This window comes from Oryzias latipes, chromosome 4 (genome assembly GCF_002234675.1).
Source record: "Oryzias latipes chromosome 4, ASM223467v1".
Lineage (NCBI taxonomy): Eukaryota > Metazoa > Chordata > Actinopteri > Beloniformes > Adrianichthyidae > Oryzias > Oryzias latipes.
In genome coordinates this window covers 28,851,099-28,877,159 of record NC_019862.2, presented here as the reverse complement: position 1 = coordinate 28,877,159, position 26,061 = coordinate 28,851,099, and the positions used below count along the sequence as shown (strand labels likewise).

The 26,061-nt window shown below is 41.7% G+C and overlaps 1 protein-coding gene across 7 annotated transcripts in view; it reads right to left on the bottom strand.

Moving 5' to 3' along the window:
• The window catches only part of cdkl5 (cyclin dependent kinase like 5), a 47,387-nt gene that overhangs the window by 20,956 nt on the left and 370 nt on the right, over positions 1–26,061 (bottom strand). For all 7 annotated transcript variants that reach the window (XM_011474466.3, XM_011474467.3, XM_020702670.2 and 4 more), the window contains exons 2-3: positions 22,656–22,872; positions 16,986–17,020 (exon numbers count right to left, since the gene is read on the bottom strand). In XM_011474466.3, the coding sequence (XP_011472768.1) occupies positions 16,986–17,020; positions 22,656–22,719 (99 nt within the window). In that variant the 5' untranslated portion in view covers positions 22,720–22,872. The remainder of the gene's footprint in view (positions 1–16,985; positions 17,021–22,655; positions 22,873–26,061) is intronic.

The following is a 26,061-nucleotide window of genomic DNA, read 5'->3' as shown; positions in this document are numbered from 1 at the left end:
GCTTTGTTATCCCGCCGCTCTGCGTGAGCGAGCTGCCGGACGGACACCGTAACAAAGCACCCTCCCCTGCCAGCAAACACAAAGCTACGAGTCCAGCTGCTCTGCTCAGAGACATGCCTCGCTCGTACAGCCGGCCGCACCTGTTCGCGCTCCAAAGCTTTCTCTGGAGCGTCACACCGTCTATGCATGACGTAAAACCAGAGCAGTAGTGACCTACAATTGGAATAAGCTGTTTATTTACACCACGATCGGATCGACAATCAGCAAACCCACCTATCTCGACAAGAAAGAACTTTTGACATGAATGAGTTTGATGGGGGCAAAATATTCTGTGTTTCCATGACGCATTTTTATTCGGATCAGGGGTTTATTCAGATTACTTTTGTCTATAGCCGCGGTTACATGGGGAGAATATCTTGATCGGATCAATGGTCGGGTTAAAATTCACCCGTTCACATGGGATCAGAAAACCTTTTTCCGATTAGAACAAACGTTCCCATGGCTCACACTTTCGGTCGGAATGAATCATTTGGGCATGCGCAGTAGTGTTGAAAAGGACTGAGCGACATTTATTTCTGCTTCCCCAAACTGGCTGCGTGAGCTGGCGGCTCTCCTGAGTCCTTCAGCCGCTAACCCAGAGCGGCGGAACGCCTCGCAGTCTGAATTCTCCCACACATAACAAAACAAAACAAAAAAAACGCACACCGAACAAGCATCCTCCTCCCCTCAGACACGGAGTTATTAATCCAGCTCCTCTGCTCACTCGGGTGCCAGTGGACCGAGTGAGCGTCGGGGGGCACGAAGAGCTCCTTCCCCGTACCTCCCTCGTGAGGGGTGAAAGAGACGGGAGAGCCAGCGGGGCGAGAGCGGTCCCCTATGCGCTCCAATGCTTTTCTCTCAGCGAAACACCGTCTATGCGTGACTTAAACCAGAGCAGTAGTGACACACGATCGGAATGACCGTTTACATGCTCCACGATAGGATAAACGATCGGTATAACCCACCTATCTCGATCGGAAAGAAATTCTGATCCGAACGAGTCTGATCGGGGCAGAGTATTCTGAATGGCGCGTTTACATGACGCATTTTCTTTCCGATCAGGCGTTCATTCCGATTACTTTTGCCCATGTAAACGCGGCTATGTAACTGCAGCTACTCAGTCCAGTTCTCATGTACAGTCAATGGATGAAAGCCCTAACAGATTTGCTAAATAACAAGTTTTTCTTAAGTGGAATCATTAACAGCAACAACAAGCGGGATGAGTTTGATCGGGGGTAGAGTATTCCGAACGGCGTGTTCACATGACGTATCTTTATTCTGAGCAGGCGTTTATTCCGATTACTTTTGTCCTTGTAAACGCAGTCAGTGTCTCTTTTGATTGAATCTTCATTTTCTTTCAGATGTTTGCAGCTGGTTTAAACTTAGACTTGAACATAATGTCTGAGCTGTTCATTTCTCAATAGAAGTCTTTTTGGGACCAGCGGCTACTTCCTATTTGCAACGCAGGGAGGGGTTGTTTCAGTCCAGTCCTCATTTACTGTCAATGGTGTATAGGTAGCTTCAGATGTTCCATGGGGCTCCACCCTCACAGGGAGATGTTTTCCATCTGATCTTTGCTGGAACTCCCAGCTGAATGCATCCTTTACATCATGGCTGCTCTGAGTGCAGTCTGTGAAATACTCTGCAGATGCTGTTGAACAAGTGGCATTCACACCCATCCCACATTTCTTAGATTCAACCTACGACTATCTAATAGAAGTATTTATTTATTTATTCATTAATTCATGCGTACAGAATTCCAGATTTCCTGAACCTTTGAGCGTTTAGCTGAACTTTATGTTCTGTTGGAATTTTTCCTATGAGCTGTGCGTCTGCTGTATGTGGGAGTGAAAACAAATGGGTGCAATTATTAGGTCTTGTAAAAAAGAGCAGTAGGCCACGGATTAAGACTTCTCTGATGTGCTTCATCTTATACTTAGGGAGTGAACAATAGGCCACAATGATAACAGTCTGTAATAGAAACCATAAAATTGTTTCATGATTCTTGTTATTTCAGAAAAATAAGATTCTTCTTTTGAGGTCAAAGTGTGGAACATGAAAACATAATGAAGGAAACCAGGAAAAGAAAGTTCTGCCTTAAATACACATCTTTTTTGCGTGTGTGGTTTTTTTTGTATTTTAATCTAATTGTATATGTGGCCAGGAGGCTCGGTTGGTTAAGTGCGGGACTGGCGCGCAGGAAATGAGGGTGCGATTCCCAGGGGGCACGATGAGCTTCATCCAGTGTGGGTCCTTGGGTAAGACCTTTTGAGCTACTGTCTAACTATATAGCCACAGGGGGGGCCCAAGGCCAGGTCTGTGTCCACCCTAACCCCTAACTACTAAAAAACTATATAGTGCAGCACTATGTAGTGCCCTGAATTTTAAAAGCAATTTGGACAACATGCTCACTACTTTTATTTATTTTTTAAACAGCGGATATGGCGTCATCGATTTCACAAAGTTAAAATCTAATTAATACGAGCGTTTTGTAACGATTACATGAGTCCACTGTCTTCTGGAGATGAAAACGTTGATGGTTTATAAAAAAAAAAGATTTAAATACATTTTTTGGCAAAACTTGTTACGACCCAATGCATTGTGGTCTATATTCGGCGATTTAGTGAGCATCGATGCACATTGGTTTTTCACAGAGACTTCTGGTAGATTTCTAGGGCACTGGATTTTGGAATTGTAGATTCAGACAGCACTGCAAAATGGCAAATGCCCTATATAGTGAGTAGTGAAGGAATTCTGACACAACCTAGGTCCCCCTGTGCTGGTCCCTAGCCTGGATAAACTACAGGGTTGTGTCAGAAACAGCATCCGGCGTAAAAATCTCTGCCAGACCACCTGTGTGAATCACTGAAAGCTGATTTGCTGTAGCGACCCCTGAAGGGAAATGCAGAGAAGTGAAAAAAATTGTATTCTAACTGTAACAACATGCAACATTCTATTTATCAGATGTTAAAATATGGTGAAGCTGATTTATCAGAGACTAATTTTAGACTAAGTGAGTTTAACCATGGTATAGTTGAATCCTCTCAACCTCGTTCATCCATCCATCCATCCATTTTCTAAACCAGCTGAATCCCTTTCAGGGTCACGGGATTGCTAGAGCCGACCCAGCTACACACTCACATGCACACCAAGGGACAATTTAGAGATTCCAATCAACAGATGAAGCCTGTCTTTAGACTGTGGGAGGAAGGCGGAGTGCTTGGAGAGCACCAACGCATGCACGGGGAGAACATGAAAGATCGCAGCCGGGATTTGAATCAGAGTGCCGCCTCAACCTCGTCCAAAGACTCACATATTTTCTGGGAAGGGAATGCTTCGAGAGTGTCAAAATAAGGGGTTTGAAGAAGACATTTCAAAGACAAAATCACAGTGCCATATTGGGAGTCTAACTGTGGGAGTCAAACAAGGTGCGTCACTTTATCTTTGTTGCGTTCAGTCAACTGTTCTCACAAAGATGTCACAGGAAGACAGTCTGGAGTTGTTGGACATCGTGGGAAACTTGAAGACAGAGAGACATATCTGCAGAAATGTGGGGATGCTGCATTTTTCCTTTTGTGATTGAAAAAGGATCGATGAGGGGCGTTGAGGACCGGTCTGTATTCGGTTTGTTTCATGGCCCTTGCTTTTTTGTCAAATGGCTCTCTGTTGTTCAATAAACAGTTTCTATTTAAAAAACAATGCATCAACTCATTGAATTCTTGAAGTACGGAGTCTGCTGGCATTTGTAGAGGGCCATCCATCCCGTTTGACTGCTGCAATGCAAAGTCCAAGGCTCCAAGTACATTCAAGTTGTTTTCTGTCTTCATCCCGTGGAAATTGGTAAAGTAAAACGCATTCATTTGTTTTTCATGTTGTGACAACTACCAGCAACCCATCTGTAACTTCCAGAAGTCAAAGCTCTGTCTCCCTCTCTGGTCTCCAGCGGGAACAGTCTCCAGAGTTTTGAGTGCACTTCATCTCCCAGCAACCCCAGAGCACAGTTCCTGGATGCCACACACCTGACTTTCATTTGCAATCGCTCACTGTCTACTTAAACACTGTACTGAGCCTCACTCAGTGCAAAGTATTGTTTGTGCCACTCTGCCTGCTTTACAGAGCGTTATCGTCTGATCTTCTGATTTCCTGACCCTGTTTTGTCTCTGATACCGTTTGCCTGCCGCTGCCCCCGAATCTCACCTGGATCCTGACTACCCCTGCTACGCCTCTTGTGCTTCCATGCTCATTATCGACTCCTGCCTGCCTGATCCTGATTTAGCTTTGTGGACTTTCAGCTAAACTAATAAACCAGCTGCATTTGGAATCAGCCATCTATCGTTATGAGATTTAGTGGCTTTTTTTCTACACCACACTCTGTAAAAATGGCGGCCATCGAGACGTCACTGCAAGGGGTCTATGAAGTGACGGTCAATGACGTGCACAAAGCTCATGTGAAGCTTTATCAAAGGCCTCATCAACAAGTGGGCTGCAGCTAACAGTCTGCTTTAATTTGGAGCTTGAAATAGCCGTCATTCCTCAGGGTACGAGGACAACTTTAACACTCTAAACTCCTAATTCATGACAGCAAACGTCCTTTCTCATTTATCTCTCAGCGGCTCCTGATAGGAGCTCGTCTTCCAGAGCTCAAATCAAGGTGGCCTATTTAACACTGGCCTTTTTTCCTCTTCTGTCCCAGTTTCTGTTCACTGACTGCAAAAATAACTGTTCCCTTCAAAGGGGGCAGATGATTTTTTCCCCTCTGCTAAATAAATGTAGCTTTCATAAACAGGCACTCAGCTAATTTAGGAAAAATAATATCGCAGCAGACTCCACCACTTCTATTTGGTTGAAAAATTTAAAAAAAACCACAGGTTTGATAAATGCTGTAAGAAAAGACATTATGGGATATTTTGGACTGAGATAAAGATGTAAAGTTGTGGGAGACATGGCAACATAAATGATGTATACTTAACCCTTGTGCTATCTTAGATGACCCCACCCTTACATTGACGTGTTCTCCCTACGATGACAAAGGTGGATAAAGGTAGAAAGATTTCATGTAATCCATGGACAAAAGTGAGGTTTACAAATCATTGAAGAAAAAAGGTTCAGTGCACTGACTAGTGGGTCTAGTTGACCCAACTCCCAACGTTAAAGTGCCTAGGATAGCACAAGGGTTAAATGAAAGAATGGGTCAGGTTGTCCTCATTTCTTAATCCTTTTCTGTATTTAAAATTTGTTATTTCTTGTCAAAAATTGTCTTTTAACTTTGAAACAACTTTTTATGGATCGGGCCATTTGGTGCTTCTGCATTAAAAAAGCACAGAGGTACTTAAGTCTTTAGTCTCAGTCACCACCTTGAAAAAGCAGAGTGCCACACTTATCAATTTCACTCACTTGTTCCACTCAGATTTTAAAATGTCTGTACATTTTTTTATTAAATTGTTTCAGAGCCCTTTCAGTGCCATTATAGGTGCAATAAAACTGATGTTTAGTTTAGTTAAAGTCCTTCTCCGTCATTTTTTGAGTGTTCCCAGTGCTCTTTAAATCATGATTAAGCCCCTTTCTTATACTTCTTTCATTTTCTAGGACATAGTTTCTGCAGAGCAGCAGGAGTTCGTTAGAAATTCACCTTTGACTGTTGCTGTTGCAACCCCCACACCCCTTTCCCCTCCCTTATGCTGAGAGCTCTGAGCAGGGAGGTTGTGGCGTATTTTCTCACTTTCTGTCACAAATAAGATCTTTTTCAAGTGCCATTTTTTTCATGTGCTTCTGAGTGCTGGCTGGAATCCAACTGGACCGTGGAGGTGTATGACCACTGTGGTTCTGGTTTTTGTTGCCGCTTTTCTTCCCTTTTGATGAATGAGAAGTAAACATGAACAATTGCATCCATTCATGCATCTATCCATGTTAGATTACTGTTGGGCGAAGGCGGGGTGCACCTTGGACAGGTGACCGGTCTGTCATGGGGCCAGACAAATCCAAAGCAGTTAAAATGACAAATGATTCTGTTTTAGGAACATTTTCAGTCCACGCAAAAGCAAAATCGTGACCTCAGCAAAGAAATGGAGAACTTTTACAAAAACGCGGATCATATTTCCTAAAATTGTGGAAAAAAATGAGGATTTGAAAGGTTGTTTCTTGGAAACTTGTTAGCAAGTCAAGAAGAAAACCAGATGGTCTTCCTTTACTGACCATTGTACACTTTAATAGAAAATGTAGAGCAGACACATACAATAAATAGGATAAAAAGGCCATGATTGATAGCTTGAGCACTCAAGATGCTAGCGGGTAGATTAGTCACATGCCTCAGGCTCAGTGCAGTACATCATGGGGAGAAATTATGCAAACAGTGGTGCGACTTGATCTCATTACAGAAATGATTCCAAAACTCCAGCATGATGTAATTTGCTCCTTTACAGATTAAGCTTTGAGTGTGGAAGGTTTCTCTCTAGGAGGATATTTCTGAAAAAAGCTGGCTCACCATTGGTGCTCTCAAACGAAGACATTTTTCTGTTCTGTGAGTCTGAACTGGGTCAGAAACGTTGGAGGCTGCTCGCTGCCAGGAGCAGCACCATGAGCAGCAAGCAGAGCGCCTGCGGACGCGCTTTGGCGTGCGCCACATATGCTCTTGTTCCATTCCCAAGAACACAGCCACTACGTACATTTTGCACATATGGCACGGATGAAAATTGCTCATAAAGTTGTGGTTCTCTAAGTGAAATTTTCCCAGATGTATCACAAATGAACCACGTTAAAACCACGGAAGAAGTACAAATAAACCACGCAAAGAACATAAATCAACGTAGAACACAACCCGTGCGTGATTATTGCACTGTTTATATGCAATTTATTAGTCATTTGTGCGTCAGTTTTAACGTGCGCTGGCTGTACATGCAACATAAAAGTTATATATTTAAGGTACATGCGTGAAAAGTCCATTAGACGTTTGTGGACATACGTGGAACGGTCGAAGAAAGCCGCAAATTTGGGCATGCATCTCGCAAAAATCATGCACAATTGCGTAAGATTTACATAATATTTTGTGAATGAACTTTATAAAATTTGTGGAAAATGCGCAAAATGTAGGTAGTGAGAGGGGACCTTAAAGAGCCGACTTCCTGTGTGAAGGACTTCCTTTTTTGCATGCTAATTATGCACAGACTTCTCTGTCAAAAGGCATTTAAGTCTAAAATAAGCAACAACTAATGTCTGTCTTTCTGATTTCTACGCCAGCACATCGTTGGCCTGTGCCGTGAAGGAACACCACGTGCAGCAGCCTGCCTCTTCCTCCCCCAGTTTTCTCATCCTGGTATTAGCAACAAACCTGTTATTTCTTTGGACTCATCAAGCGAGACCCCCACAAAACACGCCTCATGCTGATGCACGGTCTGCTGCTTGTAGGTTGGAATACTATCAAACTGACTTCTTTTTAAAACCAAATGTATTCCACTTAAACCAAACAGGTTTCCCCGCTCAGCTTCTAAATGTCCAAACTTCCCCTTTAGTGATTAAAGACTCCAATGGGTGTTTATGCTGTTTTTAACGTGTAATAGTGGCATTTTTCTCATGATGGAGGACATATATAAAGAAAATTGAGATTGCACCGATAGTCAGAGGTGAATGTCTAAGGAACTCCTGCCGTTCTGCAGAAACTATGCCAAAGTAAACGACACAGGTTTTTAGATTTTGGCTATAAACGATATAATCATCATTAAAAGACCACCGGAAACTATTTTACAATGGATCAAAAGATGTTTGGAGTTAGACTTTGAAAGTGAGTTGCAGATTTATCTCTTTCGGTTGATGTGAAGTCTTTTGTCACAAATGTACTGGAATATGAAATGAGTTTTCACTGACTAATGTCCATGAGTCAACCAAAAACTATTTCTGTAAATTCTCCACATTTTGGATTTTCTCTGACAGGTTTGTGCCGAATCATTAAAAAAATGCACTCTTTTATGCGTCTCATTTGTTAGCAACCACCCATATCAGTGATTCCTGCCATTTCGTTTGGGAAAACGTGTGTTTGGTAAAAAAAAAGTCTCAAACCTTTAAGGCAATTTTCTCTTCCTCTGAGAACAGGCGACTCAGATTTGGACTATTGACAAAGCTACGTCACCGCTGGTGAAGGAAAACATTTTTAAGCAATTCCACTGGACAAAGGCAGAAAGTCCACATACACACAACACTTAGGGAGACTTTAAAGTGACTAGAAATGTGAAACAGTTTTTTAATCCACAACCATTAAAGAAGGGCTTTTTTTTTTAATCTCTTTTTTTGTTTTCTTTTTATTCTCTTTATTGCTTTAAGTTGGTTTGCAGATGGGGGTTTGTCCCTTCTTTGTTCTTAATGTTCCTCATCCCTTTTCTGGTTCCTTTGATCTCTCGTTGTTTTATTTTTCTCACTTTTTCAGTTTGGATTTAATGGTATCTCGTACATACAGCACCCATACCTCTGGCTTTGGGAAATGTCCTTTACCTAATAAGAAAATGAAAGTCAAACCTTCCCATTTTTAAAGGTGTCAGGAGTTTTCCTGTCTGTGTGCAGAACAGCTCATGGGATGACAAACCCATTCAGGGTTGAATCTGTGTCTGGATCACTTTCCCCAGTGCTGTCACAGGCTATGACAAACACTTAACAGGGCTCCAGACTGCGACCAATTGCTCGCATTTTGCGACCAAAATTTGAGAGTGTGCGACCAGTAAATTTGCCTCCCCCACCCTCCATATTTTTTATACATTAAACGTGGAAGGGGCACGTCAATGATCAATGAAATAATCTGAGACGCGAGCGCACACACACGCAGGCAGACACACACTCGCGCACATACTCATGAAACGCGAGGACACACTCTCGCGTGATACCTGTCTGTGAGCCGGCCACTGCGTGTGAGAAGAGTAAGTCACTGTAAGTGGCTAAAATATGTGGAGGGGCGGGGCCTAGAGATATTCGCGCGCGCGTAAACATCTGTGGGAAGGAAACGGAGACAAATATAGTCACAACCTGATATGTGCGTCTGAGCTATGAGCAAGCGAACCATTGATTCATTCTTCCGACCTGCGGCTAATGTAAAGCAGGGGTCTCAAATTCGTGGCCCGCGGGCTATTTGCGGCCCCCAAGATGATATTTTGCGGTCCCCGACTTAATATGAAAATTTAATGTAACTGCAGCCCGCCAGTTTTAATGAATGACACTTTTTCATTGTCGTGCACGGAGATGACCAACCAATCACAGTGGTGTAAATTACTCTTGGGGGCGGGACAATGACAGGGCTTGAAAGCAGGACACCTGACAGCCCCCTCCCTCCCCGGACCACACTAAGGAGTTCCTTACTTTCCTTTCTAGAACGTATCTATTTGCTCGTAATTTTCTGAATACATGCAGTCCGTGCTGAACTTTTCTCTGGGTCTCACAGACCCGGAGGAAGGTTTAGTGTTTTGGTTACGGTTACGGCGGCGCATCAAACAGTTATGCACGGCCGTTACGGCAGCACACCGCTCCCGCGGGAGTCGGGTCAGCTGAGGAGAATAAATGTCCCACACCTACATGCGTGACAGCTAACGGGGATTGAACTTTAAACACGTGCGGGCAAAAACGACATTAGTTTTAGACACACTGAAAATACGTGGGGAAAATGCAACGATAGACGTGTTTGAGATAAAACCAGCACCTCGCCTGGATCGTTGGGGAGACCAACGATGATTGACAGTTGATGTTGGAGCAAAAACAAAAATATATGTCTCACACCAGGTGATCTGCGCAGCGTTGAGTTCACCTGGGTGATCTCAAACACGCTTATTGTGCATCTTGGCTGCACCTATTTGGTGTCACAAAGATAAATTTCCATCAGTTTTCTTTACTCATTTGTACTGTCGTGACAGCGATGCTGCTGTCAGTTTACCTTGTTGTTGCATTTTCAAAAGTGGAGATTAAAATGTGACACTGAATTAGAAACAGCACATTGTAATTTCTGCATCTATTATTAAAGTATTTATTAGTAATACAGTGGAAATTAGTAGATTTGGTTAGCATGTTGATTTACGGTATGCGCCCCTAAATTTTCTGGTTGTGCCCCTAAAATTTTCAGTTAGGGGCCACTGTGCTCCTAGTGAAAAAAGTTAGTCTGGAGCCCTGCTTAAGGTATCTGCGTACCACTGGGCCACCACGATCCACTTCCCCCAGGATTTAGATTAGCTGCATAAGATATTAAACAAATGTTGGATTAAAGATGTTGAGACACAGGAACAGGACACTGAAACAAACGAGAAGCAGAACGTTCATGCAGAAGGTGATCATTGTGACAGAACAGGGCCTCCTCACACAAAGCAAACAAACCTTCAGTCAATTAACTCAGGGTTAACAGAAACTAGCAGAAAGGTGGGTTTCACTCTCAGCCTTTCTCAATAGTTTCATCAACATTTCAAACAAATGATTGATACTCCAACAGCAAGTTGGAGGGTGGTAGAGAATGAGAGGGCAAAGATCCTGTGGGACTTCCAGATCCAGACTGATAGGATGATAACGGCGAACCAACCAGACATTGTAGTGGTGGACAAAGAACAGAGGAAAGCCGTTGTGGTGGATGTGGCAGTGCCAAGCGATGGGAACATCAGGAAGAAGGAACATGAGAAACTGGAGAAATACCAGGGACTCAGAGAAGAACTGGAGAAAGCCTGGAAAGTGAAGGTGACAGTGGTGCCTGTGGTAATTGGAGCACTCGGGGCAGTAACCCCCAAGCTGGAGGAGTGGCTACAACAGATACCTGGAAAGACCTCAGACCTCTCAGTCCAGAAAAGAACAGGAACAGCTAAGATACTGCAGGACCCTCAAGCTCCCAGGTCTCTGGTAGAGGATCCGAGCTTGCAAATGAAGCACTTCCCCTCTTAAGCAATCATAGTGAGTTAAAAGCTTTTGCCAAATGTCTGAACATCCTGTGCTTTAATGTCTTTAATAACAAGAATTTTGCTGCAACTCTCAGTAAATAATTGCTTATTCACATGTATTTTTTGTAGTTTCTTTATCATAAACTACACGCAGGATGTTAAGCTACAGGATGTCGACATGCTGACAAAAAGAGGAAAAAAATCGAACTACGTTCATTCACCCATCTATCATTAACATGAAAAAGGACTGAAGCAAAAACTGGAGGACCAAAATCATTCGCGTGATTGGGAGTTGAGGAGGTATTATGACTTATTTAGTAACATTATGTTCTGAAAAAGCTTTTTTCATGCAATTTTTTTTTTGTTTAATGAGTCTGCTGTGATGTTTTTCTCATTTAACAGAATAAACCTGTAAACGGATTTCTCCTACACCCAGGTTTCCTGCAGAAACTAGAATACTTTTAAGGGCCGATAGGGCCGATAGTAAACAATATCCATGTATATGATAATATATTACCTTTGGCACACAGAACAATTTTCTTTCTTAAATATTAGTTAGTTTCCTGAGCTTTTTTCCAACCAATAAGTAAAACGACTCGTTCTCTGAGGCACTGGCTTTTGCTCCTAGTGGGTGCCGCCCATTTCATGACGTCATCGATGGCCTCTGCATCGTGACTGCGTCTTGTGCATAGAAAAGGAAAGCTTTTAGCCAGTCATCACTAGCTCAGTGGAGAAAGTGTGTGCTAACCTGGGAGCAGTTCTGACAGCGCAGACTCTTCCTGGAAGGGGCTGTTCTCCCTGGTCTACGTCAGCTCGTGAGAACCGGCTCGTTTTCATGGAATATTATAATTCAAAGTTCAAAAAGTGGAGTTTGCTTGATAAGAGTCGCTTTAATGCACAAGAACACAAAGAAAGAAAAGTGTCTGCAGAACTTTACTGGTCGTGTAGGGTTGCAGAGATGAGGGGCTGCATCTATGTCTTGTAAGGCCACTTCAATGGGTGTCGTGGAAATGGAGCGTTCAGTGTGTGTGGTAAGTGAATTGTGAGGCATTTGTAGAGGCAATGTAAGTTACACGCACAGTGGGGCAAAAAAAGCCACCGATTGTGCCAGTTCTCCCAATTAAAAAGATGAGAGACCTATCATTTTCACCATATGTATACCTTAACTAGGGCTGCACGATATGAGGAAAACGCAATATTAGTGATCAATATTGCGATGACGATATAATTTGCGATATATGAACAAATAGCAAAACAACCAAATACATAATTTTTATTTCACTGCAGTTTAATTTAAATAAGAGTCAACACAACTTAAATTACGGTATACTCCAAATGACCCTCGTCTCCATAGGAGGCAAACATCATAAAAGGGCTCCATCAGATTCGCTAAATACTTCAAGCTACCATAAGATTGTTTTAGCACTTTTAAAGTAACTATTTATTGCGATTTTTGCCATCAGTTGCAAATATATGCATTTTGCACAGCTTGATAACACGATAACCATAAATTTGCGATTTATTGTGCAGGCCAAACCTCAACTATGAGAAGCAAAATTGGGGGGAAAAATCCAGGAAATCACATTGTCTGATTTTTAGAATTTTAACGTTTTTGTGAATTCTTTTGTGTTTTAACACTCGTAGGAAAAAACGCTTAGGTTTTTAGTCTCCTCCTCCTAAAAAGATTGACGTGTTTCCAAGCAGAACAATAGTTTAAAAGAGGGGCAAAAATACCAGAACTCAGCAGGCATGATGGTTTTCACCGAAGCTGTTGTTGTGAAGTGCAGATTAGCATCCATGTCTTAAGTTTCATCAAATCTAATCGTCCTGGTTAACGTATGCATTAAATGAGCCATGTTTGAAAAGACGCCAGCAGTTGCGAGGAGCTCCAAACCATGGCCTCCTCCCTGTCCATTAAACCATTTGTAACCCTTCTCTGCAGTGCAAGTGTCAGCTGATTGTGCATGTTTGCATGGATGGAGCCAGTGCTTGACAATGTGCCAGCACTCTTGTTTATGCGCGCGTAATTATGCGGCATAGATCCGGCTGTTAGCCCTTGAAAAAAAACGCAGAGGTTCATTCACGGCGACAATGCACGATTTTCCAGATGGCGGAGCTCCATATTGATCAGCGGCCAGAGAATTCATCGTCCTGTGCTTTCACACGCCCACACCGCGGTCGCTTGACGACATTTCGTCACAGCAGCATATATTATTACTTTCCCAAGGCCCAATGACTGGTTCAAGCTCACACATTGTCACTTTTGCATGAATAAGGAAAACGTGACACAAAACAAACTCTTTTATCTGAAGCAAATGAAAGTCTGTTGTTTAAGCTTGAGACATTGGCATTTGCAGCTGCTTAGCACTGTAATCAATCACTTTGAATAATAACGCCCAACATTACAGGCTGTGTTTCCCTTGTAAAGTGCGGCGACCCTCTTTATTCTTCAGCTTTTCTGTCCTCCACTGCTGAGAGTTTGCAGAAAAATAGAGTCCCGTTTTTTTTTGTTTTTTTTTTAATCACTGTTAAATCCTCCCCTGGCATCAAAAACCTGAGTGTTCTGACGGTTACTGCAATGAAAAATGTACTGACAGCAGATGCACAACAAGAATAAACACCAAGAAGTTTGATTAAAGACGAGGACGTGTTCTGGAAGTAGGAGGCAGTTTGATTTTCCTATTCACGCAGGAGTTCTGTCAGTTCCTTCAGTGGACTGAAAGGCTTTGACTGCAGTGTGGGCTGACTACTTTTCACAGTCCTGCTGTTTTCTTTCTTGTAGCCATTTTGCTTTGCTTTCTCTTGTGCTGTAAGCTGAATGGTATCAAGGCAGTAAACCAGAGAAAGGATCAGAGAAAGGAAAGAGGAAATCAAGATGACAGTTTTTCCTACTTTCAAGGCAGATGTTTGTGGCTGGTGATGAACCCAGCCAGAGCAAGAAGTCATAAAGATCGTAAAGACGTTTCATGAGTCCTCCTTCAAAAGAGTCTAGCTAAATGGATGCGGTTCTTAGGCTCAAGTTTACATACATTTTTTTATTTTTAAAAAATGACCAAAACCTTTGAGGAAAATAGAGGTGCTGTTGCTCTTCATCAAGTGTGTTGGGGGGTGGGAGAGCAGTTTTGCCACATTTGGTCCAAAAAAGCTGAACTGCATAAGAAAGATGAAGTACAGACTTGATATTGAATTATATCCACGCCTGACGTTTATGTGAAAAGCAAACGTTTGAATCTTAGGTTTCTTTAGCGAAGAGCAGCTACTTTTGCACAGCCATAAAGATGAAACCGTTCGGCCTGATGAGGTCATTTCACACTGGACCAACAAGGACGGATCGCTTTACTTTAAACACTTTAACGAACACTGAGGCAGAACTATAGCGGCGAGTGGCAGTTAGCGCTTGTTAAAAGAGTTTTGTCAAAAAACTTTAGCTGCATTACCGGTATATCTTTGGTTCTAAACAAATCCCTATCATTGAAAGCGGGCTACATGAAATCTGTCAATCAAACGTCTCAACGTGAGACTCTTTCATTAAGGCTTCTGATTGGTCAGTTTATAACTTGAATAACTTTGGCTGCAGAAAATGGTATCAGAGCAAGAATGGTTATTCTGACCAATAGAATGACAGATTAAAAGCTGTTTATTTCTCAATAGAAGTCTATGGGATTTTGGATTCTTGGAATATCGAGTTTTGTTGTAAACAAACCGAGGTGCGACATAGAGAGAGATGATCTTGTTATTATCATTATTTAAAGCCTGTTTGCTCATAATTTTCTAAATCCGAGCGGCCAGTGCTTTATTCTTGGCTGCACAGAGCCAGAAGAAGGGTTCGGATTAGGCTAATACGTGCCAACGACAACATTTAGTCGTGGATGAATTTAAAATAATCTGTGTGGTCTGTGCTGCAATCTGCATCTTGGCTGTACGTAAATATGTGGGAATAACATTAGCCTTTATTTTTCTGGACACGACTGAAAACACAAATCCACATGATTGCACGGTTTCCCAGGACTGTGCGGAGCGGCATTCCTGCTTTGAAAAGCCGCCGCCGTCAGCTCACACACCGTCCCAAAGCCGCTCCTCTGCTTGGAGACACAGTTGTCCTGAGTCCGGCAGCTCGCTCACGCAGAGCGGCTGGACGGACTGCGGTCTGAAGCACGCCGTAACAAAGCACCCTCCCCTGCCCGCAAACACAAAGCTACAAGTCCGACTACTCCACTTAAAGAACCACACTGTTCGCGCCCCAAAGCTTTCTCTGGAGCACCAAACCGTCTACACATGACGTAAACCAGAGCAGTAGTGACCCATAATCGGAATAAACTGTTTATTTTCACCACAATCAGATCAACATTCGGCAAACCCACCTATCTCGATCGGAAAGAAATTTTGAGTTTGATTGGGGCAGATTATTCTGTGTTAACGCAACACATTTTTACTCTGATCAGGCGTTTATCCCGATTACTTTTGTCCATGTAACTGCAGCTACTCAATCCAGTTCTCATGTACAGTCAATGCATGAAAGCCCTAACAGATTTGCTAAATAACAAGTTTTTCTTAAGTGGAACCATTAACAGCAACAACAAGCGGAAAGATCAACAATCACCAACAAAAGGCTTAAAACTACTACAACAAGAATTGTGTTTGTAACTGCAGCTTCATGGATTCTCGTATGAACATTGTTCGTTTGCACGAGTGCTTCGTTTGAACATCTTAAGGCTCCACCATCGCAGTGGGGTTCAGTGCATGAATGAGAGACCTTTGTATAGTCTGCTGTTATAGCACTGTAGCAGGCTGATAATTATCTGAGCACAGAGCTGGCTTGTCAGTGGGCAGCATTTACAGGCAGTTAGGGACATGATATTAGGTGCCGTATTAAGTTTTATGCAACTACTCCGGCAAGCAATGCCTGCAAACGTCCTTTTAGCTGACAAAGACGGTAAAGGAGTCAGTAAACGTGTCCTTGAATCTTTAGGAAACACCTAAAAAGGTTTACATTATTCCCCTTGTTCTCTTACCACAGGAAGCTACAATCAGAGGCATTGCAGTGATGCAGAAAGAAACCCCAACAAAGACTAATTATAGCACAGGAACCAATTTAGAAAGAGAGAGATGTAGATTTTATAGATTTTCCCCAGCCAGCTAGGCCAAGTGGGTCCCATATGGTTTGAGAGTGGGCAGAACATGTGGGGGTCTGGTGGTCCACCTTTGTTTGCCCACATTGACTTAAGTGGGCAGTCACTAGCCAGCCGCCCGGTGGAAAGCGGGTGGACACCGGGAACCCGGCTAGCGTAGCGAGTTAGCCCGCTGAGTGCCCACCACCATGGACACTGTGGACAACACCATTCGGGGCCCACATTTTCTGCCCACTTTTAAACCACGTGGCCTTGCTGGCTGGGTCTTTTTTCATCCAACAGGCAGTTAGAAATCATGTCAAATATCAAAAATGTAGACGTTTTTCCAAAAGCCTTTAGTCTCCTTTAATAAAACTGTTCAAAAGCGAACAGTAATTCTGTAAGTCTTGTTTTCCATCCAAAGAACAGTTTGGTTTGACTGAAGCTCATCAATATTTTTTGAAGAATAATCATTGCAGGAATGGGTTCTTCTTGGCTCTGAACCCTCATTCATTGTGGCAAAAAGTGAAGAGATTAAAAAGAAAATTGATTTGAGAAACATTGCCTTCTTTTCTGTCTTGCAAATAAAAACAAAAAAACATTTTATAAAGGAAGGTTTTCTGTGGCAAAATGACCTTAGACTGAACTTTTTGCTCATCTCATGATAAATGGGACCCACGTTGCGTTTATTTTTGCAACCAGAACTTTTTTTCTGGAACTAAGAATTCTTGGTCAGACCATTTTTCTTAACCCATTGGCAGATTTTTTTTTTTGCTTATTTAAAGAAAATCTGCTAATGGGGTAAGAATTATTTATTAGTTTCAAGGGTTTTGCAGTGATGATCCACTGACTTTTCTCAGTGATACGATACACGATGAAAGGACTCAGCAGAGGTGATTTTTACCCAATTTTCAACAACAATAATACACAAAAATAGGAACAAAAATAAGGTTACCTTATGTCGACACTTCAGAACAACACCGTAAGCACCTGCAACAGAAACAAACCAAGATCAGCTGCAGAAAAGACACATTCCTTCCTAGATGGAAAATGACAATGTTCTTCAATTTTACATTTACTTTTTTTGTCTGTACGGTGTTATTTTTTTTTAGTATCCGAAACGAGTGACAAAAACTGAAAACAAGTTTACCAAGTCTGCAAACAAACACACATGTTGAGTTGTTTAAAGGAGCTATAAAAAATAGGAAAAGAAAGGCTGCTCTCCCAATAAAAGGACAGGTGGTTCAGAAAGTAGGACAGAGGAGCTGGTGAGCTTCTGGAGCTCTGATGTTATCGACCCTGGCACACACACACACACACGTGGGCACACACACACACACATTCCCTGAGGGCTCCAGAGGAATTCTTGGACCGGGAAGACATATGATGAACCTCTCTGTGCTCCTGCACAAGCAGAACACTGTTACAAAATGCTGTGTTTTCTCCATGAGAGGCTGCTCCAACACCCAACCCAGGAAAAGCAGAGACACTCACATTTATTGATCTACCAAACTCATGGCTGTGAAAGTCAAAGAACTGAACCAAAACTATACCTGAGGAGACAAAAACAACAGGAAAACGGTGACAGAGAATCTGACCGGGCCATAATCTTAAATGCACGGAGTGAAGCGGGTGAAGTTGCTGCTGTGACCTTCACCATAACTGAATGAAAGGAAGAAATCCAAAACCTAAATACAGAAAACTCGAAAGCAATACCAATTAAACAACTGAAAGCCTTAGTCACAACTGTGGATACAGGCTGTCTGTGGGTGAAACATGGGCAAACCTGTAGTTTTTCTTTTTTCAAATCCTCCCAAATCCTGTGAAGTGCAACAGCCCCATGAGTTCTGTTCGTGTGATCAGGGCATAGACCAATCCTTGCGTCCAGCCTGACTGTTAGAAATCAGGAAGTTAGACAATCTGAGCGCAGTTTGGTGGACATCCCATGGACTCTTACATATCACATTCATGCATGGTCAGTAAGGGGCCAGTACCTTACTGTGATGGACCAGGCAATCACGGCTAAGAGCGCAGGTATTTAGTCCAAAAATGAATCATTTTTAATGTCAAAGTTCACAAAATCCAACTGAACAGACAGTTTAAAGGGGCCCATAAAAGAGGTCAACTTCATAAACTCAAAATAACTTAGGAAAGAACTTAAATAACTGACCAAACATTACCACACACCTGAGGACTTTTAGTTGAGTGGGTTGAACTACTAATGATACAATGGGAGGGGGGAGGGTTGACAAAAAACATCAACAAAAGCAGAACAGATAAACCCATTCATGGAGTCCAGGTAGTGGTGAAACCCTCTTTGAGAGCTTCTCAGTTTGGCGCCATCCTTAGGCCACCTCAGGCAGGTACAGCACCACATGAAAACTCACGACAACAAACAATTAATATACACAAATAATCGCATCAAGTGGAGCTGTGCACTACCGCTTAATGTTAGTCCTGTGTGACCACAGTCATCACCTTAATTCTGACAAGAGTGCCGCGTAAAGGGATCGTACCACAGCATCACCTGTACGTCATAAGCAAGTGCAATTTACTAATCGCCTTACATATACTTTACATACACTTACCACATACACGACAATAGTACTTTCCATTTTTGGGATGTCAATGGGGGTTGTAGAGGAATGGCTGCATCTTAAGGGGAGCGCAGGTGTGTCTCATAGCTCCCTTCAGGCTCGTATGGCCACCTTAAGGGACGTCATGAAAATGAAACATACCACTGTCGTGCCTTAATGCACCACTCAATGCGTGCACTGGCTCCTTACTGACCGCGCGCAAATGCTGCATGCAGCTCAGTGGCCTTGTGGTCGACTGTCCGCCCAAGTCAACCAAAGACTAAAACTGGGAATCAATGCCTCCCTGCTTGACACTCAGCATTAAGGGATTGGATTGCGGGGTTAAACCACCAAATGGCTCCCGAGCACGGCTGTGTCTGCAGCTCACCGCTCCCCCAGGGGACGGGTCACACCCACAGAAAGGACTTTAACCCCTTAGTGTGCGCTGCAGGTGATACATAAGTGCCCACAGGATGCCAATAGGATGTCTGCACAAGCTACACTCTGTCTAATGTTGTCATTACTAACAGCAACTAAGGGACACACAAACAGCACACACCTTTCAGCACTAACTCCTTACATAGTGTTCAGGAGTTGGAGGGGTTAAAAAGATGACAAGCCACAACAAGCCACGTCTCACCAACTTTACCCTTACGTGTTGTTTAAGTGTTTGCTACAACCTCTCACCCGCAGCATGACATTAGAGAAAAATGTGCATGAACATTTTCGCTCTACGGGCTAACCGAGTGGTCTATCATCATCATCATCATCATCATCATCATCATCATCATCATCATCATCATCATCATCATCATCATCATTTATTTATTTATTTATTTATAAAGCACCTTCCACCACCAGCCAAGAAGACCCAAAGTACTGGACACATGGAGAACAAACCATACAAGAACTAACTACAAGCATAAAACCAAATTAAACATCGTGGAGACATCAAAAGAAAAGAATAAAAAGCATAAAACCAATTTAAAAGAGATTAAAACCAGGGCTAGGCTGATGCTAAACCGCTGAAATGGAGGAACAATTCTTTTTTTAAACTTTCCAAGAGTGTGACCTCTCTAATTGCTGGTGGCAACTGATTCCATAGTTTAGGATCCGACACAGCAAACACACGGTCCCCCCGAAACCTACCCTACGTTTGGTTCTGGGAACCATTAACACAAGCTGGTTGGTGAAACTTAAGGACTTTAGGGGGAGAGTATCTTGAAAGCGGACTGGAGATGTAAGAAGGAGCCGTACCTGCCAGGGACTTAAAAGTAAGGACCAGATTTTTGATTAAAAAAAAACAAATATTTCACTGGCAGCCAGTTCAAAGAGACCAAGATAGGTGTTATGTGGTCAAACATGTTTAGTCTATGACTTTGAAATGTCCTGCCAGTTACCCACATGCCCCGTACATACATACCCATTTTTCACCAACAGACAGCCTTTATCCACCCGTAAGGGCAGTTGGCTGCATGTGACTAAGGCTTTGAAAGAGTTTAGACTTACATGTGCACAGTAAGTAGTTAGTGTTTGGCGTCACAGATGCTCCTCTGCTCTCTGAAGTTGCCATGGACCATTTCACTTATTTCTGTGCTCATGAATTCAAAATTGCCACTAAAGGTTATAAATGTTGCAAAGATAGCTTTGCAGACGCCGCAAGCAGAACACTTTCTATCTATTTTAGACTCTTTAAAACATTGACTGAATCCCCAAACTAAAAAACAAATAATCCTTAAAATTCAGATGTCAATCAGCAGCTTTGATAAGTGAAATGTTTTCAAATTAAAGGGATCGAACTAGCACAGAATGTACTTCCAGATCTTTTTTTCCCCCAATTTTATGCAACATTCAAATAAGAGACTAAGGATTATTACATAACGTGGTTTAATTCTTGGGGTGAATCTAGATGTTTTCTAACAACTAACCTCAAGATGACTAATAATCCATAAATCTGGATTATGTGAGCCTGGATTTGGAAGGAGCATGAAGGGGAAATAAAACTCGGTTTGTTTCTACCCCTGAAAAGGCAGACCTTCGTCCAGGCCATCTCAGCACTGGACGAGCGTTTAAAAACCTGCTGGATGTTCCCCTGTTCCTCGCAGCCAGCAGAAATGTGGGAGTGTAAAAACTGGGACAAGGGGGCGGCTTCACCTTGGGGCTGCTGCTAATTTACATTAACCAAGTGACTCAAAGCCAAAGAAAAGTGAACTTCATAATAAGCTACAACAAACTGGATTTTCAGAAAAAAGTCACCTATTGTTTGACAGAAGAACAAATAACCTTTCAGAAAGACGGCAAACGGTCAAAAAGTATTTACGTTTGTTAAGGAACCAGAGTATGGCTTTAAAAAAAAAAGCATCCTAGCGATTTCAGAATGATGAAGAGTCGAACTGTCCGTCGCCTCTACTCCAGTTTAAGATGTTAAAAGAGGATGATGGGATTTTTGGGCTCCAAAGACAAGACTGAAAGAAAAAACTGGAGTTCTGTGATGTTCATGCGACCACTTCACTCCAACTGGTGTTTGAAATCGGTGAAGGAATGAATCATGCACCATAAATCCTCATGAAATCTCTCCATCATGAAGTTTGAAAAAAAGTTGACACCTTCCCTGAGCCTGATTTCATTCAAGTCTAACTCCAGTCATCGTTTGCTGTTTCCAAAGCGTTCCCAGTGGTCTTTTAATTATGATGATGACGTTTTTACCCCAAATCCAGGAACCTGTGTTGTTTTCTTTGAGGAAGCACCAGAGTGGACAGCTGTCATACAGTGAAGTCTGACATCATTTGAGGACTAAATGGATCATCCATAAAATGAAAATGACCACATAAGTTGTTGTGCGTACACAGTTTTAGACCCAGTTCTTACAAAGCGTCAATTATAAGCATCTTATGAAAAGTATAGTCATTTTTTTATTGCAGATACATCATCTTGGTGTCAAGTTTCTTTTAATGAAGGTGTCTACAGAAACCAAAACAGATCATCTAAAAAAAACAGATTTAAAAAAGGAGCAACAAAAACAAAAGGCCTTTTCCTGGAAATCTAGCTCGTTTTTTAGCAACGTAAACCGGATTCAAAACTGGCTCCTCTAGCTTAGCATCAAAGGACCTGCTGAGCGTTCTGGATGAAAACTGAGTGTTTGCAGCATTACAGAAAAAGAATGAGCTCCCAGGACGCAGAAATGTAGAACATTTCTATCTGACTTTTAAGGTGACTTCTCACTGGTTTGAAGATTTTGACAATAAAGCTGACTTTGATTCTGACTTTGAGGAAGTTTCTTCAACACATTTGAGTGAAGGTGTATCAGAAGAGACAAACAGACCTTTGAAAAAAGGACTGTGAAGGAGAAATGTCCTAATTCAGAAAGGAGAACAGCTGTTCATATTTTGCTTTTTTTATTTTATTCTTGTAAAATGAAGTTTTCTAAATGTATTACTTCTGGGCTGTTTATACCATTTGAACCCTCATTGCATAAAATAAGTTCTTTCTAGCCTTTTTTTTTATTACATGTCTCTTTTCTGTGTTTTAGGTGTCAAACAGAGACAGTAGTGGTCCTGAAGATAAATTAGCTTCAGGACAAAAAATTAAGAGCATTTTCTGAACCGAAGCTTTCCCAATTCTTTCAACAACCTCTCTTGAAAAGGGGAACTAACCATGGAGGAGCGGAGCTGAAATTTGCTCTGATCATAACTGAAACAAATACAAAAAGTGCAGAATTGTTTTTTTTATAGATTTTCTTTTTATAAACATGCTTTTTTCCAGCATTTTTAGTTTAAAACCCCTTAAGAGCAAGACGTTTTTTTTTCCTTTTATAAAAACTGACTCCTCTTTATTTGAAACAGTATGAATTTAGGTCACAGCATCAGTCTCGTGGCGATGCTCTGATCAGGCTTTTAATGGTTTTACTCAGCAGGCAAATTGGGTAAAAACCATTAAATGATTGCTCACTAAAAAGCCCTCTCACAGATTGAAACAGAAAAAAGGCTTGAGAGCAAAGATTTTGCAGAACAAAGTTACACAGCTGAGGGGGAAAAAGAAAAAAATCTTACCTTCACCCACAATCCCAAGGACTTCAAATTTATTCATTACATCACCGAGGCCAGAGATCTTCATGAAATTAAAAGGTAAGCTGTGTTTTGTGCACGGAGCTCGAGAGGTGGAGCTCCGGCTACAGGACGCCGAGGAGCAGCCAGCGCTCCGATTCCAAGAAGTCTGCGGGGAGCCATAATATCCGCCACATGCCGATCGTCAGTGACGCGTCTTCACCTGCAGAAAAACACCAGAATGAATGCTTCTGCATTAAAAACGAAACGTATGACGTTTCAAACATTAATAATGCAGAATAATTGCTCCCAAAATGTACTACACACACAGATTTATCAAACCCATTTTTAGGTATCAAGCAGTGACCTGCAGTCAAGGGAGGCAGGTGAGGCTGTCTCATCTGGAAAATACGGCTTAAGAAATACATGAAGTAAATAGGATGCATATATTTGTTTTAAGGATAATATTTCAAAAACATTTTTTGAACATGCCTTTTCTATCATTACTTTTTTGTTAATGATAGTTTTGTTAATGATAGTAATGATTGTTTTCAACATTTCTTTGATGAAAATGTAGAGAATTTATGAATTTCCTGTTAAATTACACGAGAAAGCGGCAGGTGAGGCACCGGCCGCCCGTGCCTTCCCTGCGCCGCACACACTGACTGGATCTGCAGCTGATGCAAGCACTTTATTATTTCAGTATTTCTTTCATAAAAGACACTTCATCTTTAATTATATCTGTTTTTATATTTCTCGCCCACTGTCTGATTACATTGGTAACCCATTTAGTCTTTTTAATCCACTAAAAATGCGCATTAGAAATACTCTAGGTGAGACATGCAGTACCCCTGCCTCGAGGCAGAGGGCGCTGGTCGTCCAAGAGAATAGAATTAGCGATAGAAAGTCAAGTGCAGCCGTCCAGTTATTCTTATAAATTGTTTGGCATCATTTTCTAAATGGAGGATTGTTTAGAAATGTCACCGGCAGTGATCTCCAATGAGACAGAGAGACTTTCAAAACTGATTTATAAGAAGGGAACACGTCTACAAACAGGTTATCCACGTGTTTCTTCAGAAGGAGCGGCGCACAGACTTCTTTTATAGGAAAAAGTAAGTCAATAATAGCAATTTAGGTGATTCTTTTTCAATGCTGCAGTTTGTAAAAATAGAAGAAAAATGTTGAAATAAAACTTCAAACAACACACTTTAACTGTTGTCAGTCAAATAGTGAATAAGCTGCACTGTAGTGGGGGTGTAGGGAAAATCAATTTGGCGATATGTCGCGATATTTCATTTGTGCTTGTATCAGTCATTTATCTAATTATTTATGAGCGACCTTCAGCATCTGACTCTTGTTTTCCACTAAAACACCCGACCCCTGGTTGGCAGCACCGCCCACTGAGCCTCTTTGAGCAGCTCTACGCCGCACAAAACGACGACAAGATCCGCGAGCATCGGCTTGTGTTAAATGCTAAATGTTCATTCGGCCAAACTCAATGCCTTCAGAACCCAAACTTGCTGCCAGGACCCGAAAAAACGCTGACTGTGGTGCTTTGTGGTGGGCTCCAGATGAGAACGAGTGACACTGTAGAAATATCGCGATACGTATCGTATCGCCAATACACACCCCTACTCTGGTCACTGATTTAAGTAATACAGTAATTAAAAAGGAAAGAAGAAGAAAAGATAAAATAAGTCGTGTCTGCGTGTCAATTATTTGTGTGTTTTAAATCACTTTTTTGTAATTTTTATGTGAAGACTGTGGAAAAAATTGTTAAAACAAAGTTGAGCAGCTGGAGCTAACAATTAAAAAACATTCAAATCAACATTTGTCTTCTCATTGTTATGTATCCGTTTTTCTTATCCAGCATTTCTTCTTTGCTTAATTTCACAATAGGTCTTTTAAATCTCAAGCATTACATCATCATATTTATGCTTTTACAAAGCTTCTTCAGATTTCAGAAATTATTCTGCTTCACCAAAAAATACAGCAAAGTAGGCCCACCTCTTAAACACAAACTAAAAAAAAGAAAAGTCCCCATGTAAACATTATTTTTCTATCAAACAAACATGAACACTGTTCATGTTCTTTCTCTGGAATCCCAAAACGCCACTTTTATGGTTAACGTGATGAAAGCACGTCCTCTGGTATTTACGCTCTCTTTACCGTTATTGAATTAGATAGGACTCCAGATTCCATTTTCTCGATTTCCTCCAGCTGGGAACATCAAGGACTTGCGTAGCCTACTCACACTCCCAGTTTACTGCAGCGGAGTGGGCATAGCGGGCCGCTCATCACTATGCAAAAGCTCAGCACTGGAATAAACTCTGCCTCCCAGAACACTGAAACCTGCTGTGTGGTCTGATCTTCCCCAACCAGCACAGAAGTGAAACCAGAAGAACCTGAACCGGCCTGGGACTTTGTATCAGGAGTGTGCTTGTGCACATCTTCAGCCTTTTGTTTTGTTGCAGCCAAACACTGGCAGCAGGGCCCACGTCTTGAAGGTTTATGTGATCAGGGATCCACTGCGGATCGTGCATTTAGTCTGTATCAACAGAGTGACTCATGCGTGGTGGTGTTGGGCTGAAGGTGTGGAAGTCTCAGAGAAAAAGAAAAAGCTCGTCACGTGACCAGCCCACAGTTAGAGGTGCTGAGATGGATTTCAGATTACACCAAACTGAGCAGGAGACAGGGAATTTCAGAGCTGGAAACCCAGCCAGGAGCGTCACAGGCGTGGGGGCTTTCTCTGTCACTCCTTCAAGGAACCACATTACCAAGAAGATGGATGCTGGTTTGTTTTTCCTTAGTCTTTTCTGCACATGACAGCAACCAAACCCGTTCATGTGGCTGTATGTGTATGCATGTTAGCAAAAGCATTGAATTAAATCCAGCAATAACACACATTAACTGAACTTGGAAGGAAATGTTTTAATTCTGAACGCTTGTTTAGCTACGCTGTTTTGTTTTTTTATCAAGTACAGCTTCTTTTATTCATATTAGACCAAAAAAAGCCCTCAGATTAGCAAAAAAGAAACCCCATAAGAATATTTATGTTCTATTCAAATTCCTAAAATTAGCTTTAAAAAAAACATATTTGGAGATTTTACTTTGTTGCTATTCACATTAGAGAAAGAAATCCCCAAAAATTAGCTTTAAAAATCCCTTTTTAGAGATTTAACTGAGTTTCTATTCACATTAAAGTGAAAAATAACCCAAAAATTAGCTTTAAAAAAACATATTTGGAGATTTTACTTTGTTGCTATTCACATTAGAGAAAGAAATACCCCAAATTAGCTTTAAAAATCCCTTTTTAGAGATTTAACTGAGTTTCTATTCACATTAAAGTGAAAAATAATCCAAAAATTAGCTTTAAAAAATCCCTTTTTAGAGATTTTAATGTGTTTTTATT